The sequence below is a fragment of the Saccostrea cucullata genome, unplaced genomic scaffold, assembly GCF_032062105.1.
Source record: "Saccostrea cucullata isolate Sc308-1 unplaced genomic scaffold, CSIRO_AGI_Scuc_v1 ctg15636, whole genome shotgun sequence".
Lineage (NCBI taxonomy): Eukaryota > Metazoa > Mollusca > Bivalvia > Ostreida > Ostreidae > Saccostrea > Saccostrea cuccullata.
The window spans coordinates 10,699-22,082 of NW_026936057.1; the positions used below are offsets into that span (position 1 = coordinate 10,699).

The window sequence follows — 11,384 nt, forward strand, 5'->3', positions numbered from 1 at the left end:
GTGTCGTCTCCATATGATTCTTGAGAGGGACGTGAAACAATGAAAATCAATCACAAAGACTTTTTTTTTAAATTCTCTTTTTATGAATGAGAAAGTTTCAAAATTATTTGAAAGGATATGGGGTGTCACTGTCACTGAGCATCAGATTTTTTCCCCTGTTGTCTATAAATTCACTGAATTTTGATTTAGGTCAGAGAAAAAGCTCTTATAATTCATTTTTTTTTTTTTTTTTTTTTGCAATTTAGGTCTTTTTAATGCATTTTTTTTTTGTTAAATTGAATTAAACTAAGATCCTCCATTTCTAAACAATTTGCCATTCACATCCATTACCCTTTAATGTCATTTCCAAACTTTCCTATTTAATTAAAATTATTGAAAACGAGGTACACAAGCTGAAAACTAGTTATGGATAATAGAGTATATTTGATGTCAAACCCACAAGTAACAAAAGAAATGTTCCTCATATGCTGGGTCATCTAAAACGGAAGTTCCTTTGTCTCTGAAAGAGAACCACCTAGCTATTCAAGACTGCCTATATGGCAAACATTCTTCAGGTCAAGTGAAATTGCGTAGATATCTTTAAACCTTGGACTCTTTGCTGAGTAACAAAATGGTGTCTGATAGCATGTTGAATATCTCTCTCAGGTCTTTCAATGCATCAGTGAAAATTTCCAGGGAAAACAAAGGAAGTAAAAATTACCAGGGAAAACCAACGAAAAAGTAAATGTACAACAATAAAATGTAAGGGGACGACCATTTGATCCTGAGGGGGGGGGGGGGGGGGGCTGGCAATTTTTTTTTAGACGGATTATTTATTTTCATGCCTGTCGAGGACAGGTTATTTATTTTCAAGATTATCGAGGACAGATTATTTATTTTCTTGTATGTCTTACCGTACCTTGATCAATTGATTCTAAAAGACTAATCATTTATATACCATATTCAGATACAGGATTTGGGGAGGGGACAGGTATAACTTTGTTTAGGCAAGAGGTCTGGGGCCGCCTTATGTCCCCCGTAGTTCCTGGGCGATGCCCTGGAGGAGGCCGAGGGAGTACACTCCCCCCCCCCCCAAGCTCTTGGGGTTTCGTGTATTTTAAGAGTAAAACCAGGCACTATTATAGTGGTTTTGGTTATTATGAACCAAAGTATGACATCATTAATACCGCGGTCATACCATACTTTGAATGAAGTAAGTGCAGGGAGCAAAGCCACCTGAATCTCTTGGGTTTTTCTATATGTTACATGTATAAGAGTATAACTTTTGTAGGAATTGGTTAGATGTGTACCAAAGTATGACATTATTAAGTCATATCATACTTTGAATGAAAGGGTCCTGGGGTCGAAGCCCCCTGAAGCTCTTGGGTTTTTGTGTATTTTAAAGAGTAAAACTAGGCAAAAATATATTGGTATTGTCCCAAAGTATGGCATTATTATTAATATTCATATCGTCGCTGTAATATCAAATTGTCGTAAGTCAAAAATCCCAACTTTTCAGGAGAGACAAAAAACATCTTTTTTCAAAATGTCGTATGTCTAGTTTTTTTCTTTCTGTCCTGGATGTTTTTTCTGTACAAATTGTCGTATCTGCGGTAAAGCATTAAAACAAAACCCTGCTACGTATTGTAAGCGTACGGATCTGATATTAGAACGCTCTGAAATGTATTATATGAACATACTCATAAATTGATTGCAGTTACAAACCGCGAAAACAGAATTCAGTTTGTCATAAAGTAAGCTTTAATACATCTAACTTTTTATCAATCTTTCCGTTGATTTCTCTGTGTATTAAACAAATATACTTTGTTTTGTATGTTGAACACATTTTTTAATAAAAATTATAAAAGATTTAACTAAAATTATCATTTTTACCTTGATATCAGACGGCCAGTGACATCCTTGTCAGTGCCCAGAGACATACGACCTTTTGTCAGAAAAAAAAATGCATCCAATGGACATACGAGCTTTTATCACACGTCTGTATCTCACTTTCTAATTGGCCTAGAGACATGACGTTTTGCCAGAACATGTATTCGATATTGCAGATTCCAAATTAGCAATAAAAATTTCGCGCCAAAAATCGACTTACGACATTTTGATATTACAGCGACGATATCATACTTTGAAATTTTAAGGGAGGACCCGGGGTCGTACACATGTACGTCCCCCTTAAATCCGCCAGAGTAAATTTTGTATTTTATCAGGAAAGTATAATTAGTTGACAAGAAAATTTCTTTTGTGGTGTATAAGAATTGGTTTGTATTTAAAGCTATTCATCACACCTACTAAGTGCACATTGTCATGTTGATAAACTGACTTAAGTATCCAGTCTGGTAATCTGACTTAAAATACTATTTGGTTCTTAAATGGCGAGCGAAGCGAGCCAAAAAATTTTTTGAATTGAAGATTTTTGAGATTAAATAACACGTAAATAAAAAAGGTATTTTTATAATATTTAATTATCAGAAGTCAAGGTCAGATTATTTATTTTCTCTGTAGTGGAGGACAGATTATTTATTTTCAATATTTTCAGGGACAGATTATTTATTTCTAAAATCTGCCAGGCCCCCCTCAGAATCAAATGGTCGTCCCCTAACATGCTCCACCGAAAATCACTTCTCAAAACCTTGAAGATACTTTTTCCTTGTAGAAATCTTTATGGCTGATAATGCATTTGAATAACACATAGAAAGATTTCATGTTTTATTTCATTATCAAAAATGTCTAATTGATAAAAATACACATTTAAGTTATTCAAAAGTCCCCGCCCACTGATGTCAAACACAAACTAAAGAAAGCTGCATGAGGATGACATGCATATCAGTCTCCTGACATTTCACTATACAAAATTTACATTCAGGTTAAATTATAAAAAAAAAATCAACTCTCACAACCTTCAAAAAAGTTATCACAGAGAAACTAAAATAGAAAAGTCATTATTAACTTACATTTAAGAAAGTAATTATTAACTTATATTTCTTACTTTTACAATTAAACATTGTGATGTCATATATGAAATTGCTTCTCTCGAGCTCAGTGGCACAAGTTTATCAATGTCATACTATTATCTCAGACTCGACTGAACCACGACACTTGACTACAGAGCATAGAGGCGCCATGATGAAATAAGATCGTTTCCATTATCTGGTTGTTATATAGGCGATTTTCGATTTCCTATAAACATGTTGACAAACGATTGGCTTCAGACACAAGATACAACGAGTGACATTCAAACCTCCCGAGGTTCCCGATGTTAAATTCTCAAACAAAAACGTCGTAGAAGATGTACAAAATAGAAACCAAAATTAAGGAGCCAGTCGGTATTGTTTTTCCATTATCTTGTGATGACATGGAAACAGCTGGAAAAAAAACGAAATATAGACTTATACTAGGAGATCAATTTTTATTTCAGGGAAAACCCATACATGTATGTATTTTATTAAGGAATCACAAGAGCAAGTTTCATAACCAATTCTCATTCAAATCCTTTAAAAATGATTACGATTTCAAATATTTTAAGTTTTGATATTTATCGACATCCTCATTATTCTTACTATTGAAAAAGATATCATACATGGTAATTTGTTGTTCTTGGTCATCATTTTACTTCCTTTTATTGTTGTTTGCTGACGTGGATCGATTTCTATAGTCTGCTCGTCAAATTTACACGTGATGTTTATTCCCTCATTGTATGGCATCGTATGCCTTACTCCATTGACCAGAGCTGCAAGAGAGAACAATTTTGATACATAAAGTGAAGAAATATGTATATTCAGTGGCTGATTCAAGGAATCTTGAAATGGGGTCGGGGTAACGGTCCAGAACCACACCAAAAAAAAAAAAGATTTATTAAATCTTGTGTATATTTGGGATACAAAAGGGGTTCCCTCTGGCCCCATCTTAATCTGCCACTGATATTTATCTGATAACTATTAGATTAAAAAGCTTGGCCGTGCAGTTTTACAAATGATGCCGTTCTTATCAATTGGACTCAACCCAAAGCGTTCTGACATTTGCACTTATAAAATACAAGTGTTTTTGTAATTCAGATAACAATACACTGTATGTCCCCCTAAGAAATCATGATTAACCTGAAACATGTCAATATAATTATTTATAGTACATTAAATTTAGAGGACACTTTAATATTGATTATATTACCGCTTAAAATAACATGACATTGTTACTGTGTATATCGATTTCAATGAAAATATTAGACACTTCCTCTGTACGTCATACAAATAGTCAAATACTAGTATATCATAACATTTTCCGATTGTTTAAAGAAAATTTAAGATTAGAAAAAAGGACCGCAAGGAGAAAACAGACTGCTTTGAGCTATGCGCAGGGGACAACATTTGAAGAATATTCATGTTTACCTTCCGAATCACCGAAGCAATGGTTCGTTTGATTTTCTTTGTTCCATCTGCAGTGTGCCAAATCCTCTTTTCCCACGATACGTATACCTTTATGTGAAAACCTGAAGGACGCATGCTCACAGGAAATCGTTACATGCGTGTTGTTACCGTACGCCGTTGTTCGAAACCCAGAAACTTAAAGAGGAAATACATAACTTTTAGTGTATTATTGCAATTCAATTACAGCAGTAAACAAGAATTGTTATTTTTAAGCAGTTTAATTCCCCCTCTTTGAAATTCAACCTTAATATTGAATTTTCGAGATTCTACTATTACAAATGAATGAATCCAGGCGGGAATACTAGAAGAATTAGTATTTTTTTCTTGCATTCCTTGCCCACATAACATAATAAATTTTAAAAAATCTCTTCAAAAATTTGACTAAAAAGAAGATTAAATTCAAAAGGAAGGTTGAAATGTATACAGACTTACGACAAGGCTTCAAGAGAATCCTTTCACGTAAACTTCTTTTTTGACACGTAGTGTTGATCCATAGCGTATGACCGGCATGGGAACTGTGATTAAATGGTGTACGTATTGTCAAAATTCTACTGTCCTTGTCGTGATTATAATGCACAGAATCCGCAGTATGGCAAAACGACTTATTATTATTGATGAAAATGCAGTTTATTAAAACATCTGTAACGATGTTGATTGTGAGGTTTTTCATGTCACACCTCATTGAAATCTCAATTTCAAATTCTTCTTTGTGACAAATTCCTTCGGATAGGTCATCTAAATTGATGATCGTTCCACAAATTCCTTGATGAATGTGAGAAAAAAAACCCAGTGTAATTAAACAGAACATAGAATTGAATTAAAAAGTTAACCATATTAATTCTTAAAGACTTAATCTTATTAACCTTTCTGGATATCCAATACGAACAAAAAAATAAATAAATAAAATTAGACAAAAATGTATTGTCTTTATAAAAGGATAATGAACACATTCAAGTATCTTTACAAAATAAAGGAACTCTAAAAATTTATAGCTGAAAGTTGAACAGATTAACAGCTTCATATTAAGCCAATACACGTAATTTAAAGAAAACCAGCATATTTTAATAAGAGTAAGACATGTTTTTCTTACTACAAAGAGTGGGACGTGAAGCCCAGTCCTTCGGACGAGACCGTATAAACCAAGGTCCCGTGTCGCAGTCCGTGCTAATATGTAAAGATCCCTCTTTGCTCAATGACACTGAGTGCCTAGTATAGGAATTTGCAACTCTCCACCTGCGAAGTGGTGAGCGTCTCCATATGAGTGAAAATTTCTCGAGAGGGACGTTAAACATTCAGTTTTCTTGACCAATACAGATGCTAACTGCGGATATGACCGGATGCTTTTTCCTGCGAGGCTCCTATATATTTCCACCTCTGGAATGTGTGGGGATCCTCTTTATCTTGTTCAGTCATTTGTATACATCATTTGCTGATCGAACTCTTTACATTTTTCTTATAGTTATAAATATCTATCGAAGTTAAATGTATTGTAACTCCGAAGGTAGCACTGAATATCTAGAATATTAAAGATTAAGGTGGGTTAAAATGATCTTTCGTTGGAAAATGTATTTTTCCTTATTTAAAAGCAACCTTAATTATCCATTTTGTCTCTAAACAGGATATTAAATTGATAGAATAAATTCTTCTTTTTTTTTTAAAAAAAGGCCCACGGGCCTTATAGGTCACCTGAGTATCGTAGCAATTATCCAGCAATTGAATTTGGTTTGTTTAATCCAGAAGCCATGAAATATACAATCTTTAAAGAGGCAACATTGCTTATCATAATTATACACTTAGCATGCTTACTTTGGTTACTTAGTACCCAGAGGTAGATCAGATTAACAAAGAGAAAATGCATTTTTACTTTATAACCAGCAGGTGTGCACCCCATACCACAGGAACCACTGAACCTGCGGCAGCATATTTCGTAAATTTTGAAAGGAGATGGGTGAACATGACGAGAGATAAGCCCATAGAGCAACAATCATGAAGATGAAAAATTAAATCTCAGTTATATCAAAATTTCCCTTAATATTTCATCTAACATAAAAGTATACTTTATGTAAAATCTCTACAACTTGCACAAATCTCATGAAAATTGAAGTTATCTGCCCATGAAATATTACACACACACGAAAGAGGACAAAACGAGATTTTTTTCACACTATAACACTATTTATAGATATGAGTGGGTCTTTTCTCTCATTTTTTTGAAAGTTAATCCTTAAAGTTTGCATACAATCATACATATTTTGGTTTCCAAAATTATGAAGCAAGGACCCACTATACCTTAAAAATATAATTTTATGACATTAATTCGTATCTTTTTAAAAAAACTGAAGTTCCTTACGTCAATGGTCATATCACAAACATGCTTTAAATGCCACAATTCGTCAGAACTTGTGTAGCGTAGTGGTGAGCGTGCTGGTCTAAATAGAGAATGCAACTCAGGATTTTTATTGCTAGGGTTTGAACCCAATGGATTCCTCATTTTTTTTTAAATAAAAAATAAATTTTGACGAAAAATTTTCCTCAAAACTTTTTTGTTTTTCATGATTTCATAAAAATCAATGATGAGAACTTGATTCTAAATACTAAATTCACGATTTAAATATGATTTTTATATAACTGAAGGTAGTGGCCTTTTTGCACGCTACGTTCACCCATCTCCTTTTATCATACATGGTCGATTAATACCAACGAGCAGATTTCAAAGATTTAATTTGTTTTCAGACAAAACACCCAACTCACGGTAACCCTAACCCAGGGGCCTTGAAATTAACCATTTTGAAAAAGGCACCTTCCTTTATCATAAATAGGTAATTCGATTATCGGCATATTAACCAGGAGCAAAGGAAAAGATTTTCAAAGTATTCATGTATTTTCACTATACAATCTTTGGAACCCCGCCTTGAAATTCACAAATTGGAAGAGGCAGCCTTATTTAACATAACTAGTATGTACTTGGTTAGTTTATTTCATGCCCAGAAGCAGAGAAGATTTTTAAGAACTAATGTATTTTCAACATATAATCAACAGAAGCCCGCCCTATCACCAGAACCCCTGACCCAGGTGCTATGAAATTCACAATTTTGGAAGAAACACTTGCTCATCAAAAATTTACACTTGGTTAGTTTATTTAATATCCAGGAGCAGAGAAGAAGATTTTCAAAGAATTTATGCAATTTCACTATTTAATCAATAGAGCCCCGCCCTAGAACTCTTGGCCAAGGGGCCATGAATTTCAAAATTTTGGTAAAGGCAGCCTTATTCAACATAACAATGTACTTGCTTAGTTTATTTTATGCCCAAGAGCAGAAAAGAAGATTTGTGCAAAAATTATGCAATTTCAAAATATACTTTATTTAGCCGCGCCGTAACACCAGAACCCCTGACCCAGGAGCCATACATTTCACAGTTTTGGAAACAGCACTCTTTTTCTTCCTAACTTTGTAGTTTGTTTAATATCAAGAAGAAGACTTTGAAAGAATTTATGCCATTTCACTATATAACCAATAGAGCCTCGCTCTAACATGAGAACCCCTTACCCTTGGGCCATAAGATTCACTATTTTGAAAGGGACATTCTTGCTCAAAATAACTTTGTACTTGGCTCATAAAATACCCAGGAACAGAGAAGAAAATTTTCAAAGAATTTATGCCATTTCACTAGATAATCAAGAGAGGCCCGTCCTAGCACTAGAACCCCTGACCCAGGGCCCATGAATTTCACAGTTTTGGTAGAGGCAGCCTTATTCAACATAACTTTGCGCAGGCGCAGAGAAGATTTTCAAAGAACTTATACATTTTCATTATATAATCTATTTAGTTCCGCCCTAACACTAGAACCACTGACCCTGGGGCCATGAATTTCACAATATTGGTAGAGGACTCAATGCTGATTACAATCATGCCAACAATTTGACTGCTTGAAGTCCAAAAGTAAAGACGAAGATTTTTAAAGATTGCATTAATTTTAGTGGTTTTGCCCCACATCTCAGAAGGGAGGGGGAACCATGAAATTCACAATTTTTGTTCCCCTTCACCCACCAGATGCTTTGTGTTAAATTTACTAGAGCGGTTGCACAGGAGAATCTGAAATATTCATATGTTAACGCACGTCGACAGACGAAAACAGATAGCAATAGGTAACCTGATTACTCAGGTGACCTAAATATTTATCCGTTAAAATGAAGTACTGACTCCGTTGTAAGATTTAAAATCCTTCCTAAATGAACCCTTAAATCATTTTACAAGCAGAAAAATATCCATTCAGAACGAGATCATGCTGTCAATATCGCATGTTTTTTTGACTCGGTATAATGTTAAGCTGTTTTAAGTAAAAGCATGTCAACTGAAAAAATTTACACAAAAATAAACATATACCTTGAAGTAAAAGGGGTCCTCCCAGAATTAAGCCGGCAATCCTTTTTATCAGTAACATGCCTACTAGCTCACGGTTTTCCTGTAATTGTTTGCATTGTTTTCCTCTGTGACATATGGCAGCAGTCGGTACATTGTATGCGATAACTGTGTCATACGTCTGCAGTAAATGCCTTAATCTGTACGTATTGATTCGAATTCATGTCATTGCATATTATTTCGACTGCAGTGCTGATGGAATGATGGAAAGCATGGATTATATTGTAATCGTTAAAATGGAGATGTAGTGTTATCCTGTTTGGCTGCCATTTTTTTTTAATTCCAGATATATGTTTATTATAAATTTATTTTTTAAGTATGGTACATGTAATCAATGAAACACGAAACACCTATATTTAACTATGGATTTGATTTATGTAAACCTCTGTTTCCAGTCTCTTTTCTGCACAAATTATAATGTTGTATGATCAGTTTAATTTCTCTTTTTTATAAAACATCTATATTTATGAATGTTTAGTTTGACTTTAAATACAAGCATGGATATTTACTACATATAAGTGATAACAGCTTTAAAACGCTGCAACAAGATTGGTGTAGGATCGACGCAAAGCACATCATGGTATCGATTCAAAATACAAGTTGATAAAGACCTCATCTATAGTTTTCAGTGTCAATAAAAGTGTTTGAATATCCCTTCGATATTTTTAGCTCTACTGGTCAGAGACCAGAAGAGCTTATGCGATGATAATGCGTCCGGCGTCCGTCCGTCTGTCCGTATGTCTGTCCGTCTGTCTGTAAACAATTTTTCAAAATGCTACTCCTCCTACAGTTTTGGTCTAATTTCAATATAACTTGGCACACAAGTAGACTACACTAAGATACATAATTCTGTGTATCGGTTTTTGATTTCCATGAACGGTGTTGCCGTGGTTACTAAAAATAGAAATTTCTGTGAAATTCTTTCAAAATGCTACTCCTCCTACAGTTTTAGTCTGATTTCAGTATAACTTGGCACACAAGTAGACTACACTAAGATACATAATTCTGTGTATCGGTTTTTGATTTCGATGAACGGTGTTGCCGTGGTTACTAAAAATAGAAATTTCTGAGAAATTCTTTCAAAATGCTACTCCTCCTACAGTTTTGGTCTGATTTCAGTATAACTTGGCACACAAGTAGAATACACTAAGATACATAATTCTGTGTATCGGTTTTTGATTTCGATGAACGGTGTTGCCGTGGTTACTAAAAATAGAAATTTCTGTGAAATTCTTTCAAAATGCTACTCCTCCTACAGTTTTGGTCTGATTTCACTATAACTTGGCACACAAGTAGAATACACTAAGATACATAATTCTGTGTATCGGTTTTTGATTTCGATGAACGGTGTTGCCGTGGTTACTAAAAATAGAAATTTCCGTGAAATTCTTTCAAAATGCTACTCCTCCTACAGTTTTGGTCTGATTTCAATGTTACTTGGCACACAAATAGAATACACTAAGATACATAATTCTGTGTATCGGTTTTTGATTTCGATGAACGGTGTTGCCGTGGTTACTAAAAATAGAAATTTCTGTGAAATTCTTTCAAAATGCTACTCCTCCTACAGTTTTGGTCTGATTTCAGTATAACTTGGCACACAAGTAGAATACACTAAGATACATAATTCCATGTATCGGTTTTTGATTTCGATGAACGGTGTTGCCGTGGTTACTAAAAATAGAAATTTCTGTGAAATTCTTTCAAAATGCTACTCCTCCTACAGTTTTGGTCTGATTTCAGTATAATTTGACACACAAGTAGAATACACTAAGATACATAAATCAATGTATCGGTTTTTGATTTCGATGAACGGTGTTGCCGTGGTTACTAAAAACAGAAATATCTGTAAAATTGTTTCAAAATGCTACTCCTCCTACAGTTTTGGTCTGATTTCAATACAACTTGGCACACAAGTAGAATACACTAAGATACATAATTCTGTGTATCAAATTTTAATTTTGATGAACTGTGTTGCCGTGGTTACTAAAAATTGAAATGTCTGTAAAATTGTTTCAAAATGCTACTCCTCCTACAGTTTTGGTCTGATTTCAATATAACTTGGCACACAAGTAGACTACACTAAGAACATAAAGAGACTTTATCAACGATCATTATTCTATTGATGTAAAGTTTCAAATCCCAGCTGCTTAAGTACTCTTCTCTTCCTTTGCTATAAGTTCAAACCAGTAGAGCTTCAGTCTCGACAGAGACTTCTTTTTAACTCGTTTCGAAAATCCGGACAACAAATTTTGACCCATACTCAGTTTTTGAGTCCTTTATTTCAGAATTATATCTAGTGCATGTAAGTAGGGACTTGCAACCGACTCAATATTTTGTCTCGAAAATGTTCATTGATCAGCTAGCATGATCAGGCCGATCTTCGAAATTTACAAAATATAATCGCTTTGATCAAGCTATTATATCGAAATTATTTGGTAGAGGGATAAAGTGAATGTTCTTACATGTACATCACGTTGTATTATTGTCTGAATTATTGTTTTTGGAATAAGTACTAACTTTTTTAAAGATAAATGGTACAAAT

The 11,384-nt window shown here is 34.1% G+C and overlaps 1 protein-coding gene across 1 annotated transcript; it reads right to left on the reverse strand.

Moving 5' to 3' along the window:
- Nucleotides 1–2,690: 2,690 nt before the first annotated feature.
- Nucleotides 2,691–9,026, reverse strand: LOC134244694 (uncharacterized). Its single transcript, XM_062726950.1, has 5 exons — nt 8,804–9,026; nt 4,851–5,180; nt 4,380–4,553; nt 3,575–3,724; nt 2,691–3,359 (listed from the first exon to the last, which is right to left on the reverse strand). The coding sequence occupies exons 1-5, from the start codon at nt 8,859–8,861 to the stop codon at nt 3,262–3,264; spliced, it is 810 nt and encodes a 269-aa protein (XP_062582934.1). The 5' UTR covers nt 8,862–9,026; the 3' UTR covers nt 2,691–3,261.
- Nucleotides 9,027–11,384: the final 2,358 nt, after the last annotated feature.

Excerpts from the sequence above, each read along its gene's own strand:
- LOC134244694 (XM_062726950.1), bottom strand. The coding sequence starts at position 8,861 with ATGTTACTGATAAAAAGGATTGCCGGCTTAATTCTGGGAGGACCCCTT. Across the intron at positions 5,181-8,803 it reads AGGACCCCTTTTACTTCAAG|GAATTTGTGGAACGATCATC; the intron begins GTATATGTTTAT and ends ACATTCATCAAG. Across the intron at positions 3,360-3,574 it reads CAAGAACAACAAATTACCAT|CTGTTTCCATGTCATCACAA; the intron begins GTATGATATCTT and ends TTTTTTTTCCAG.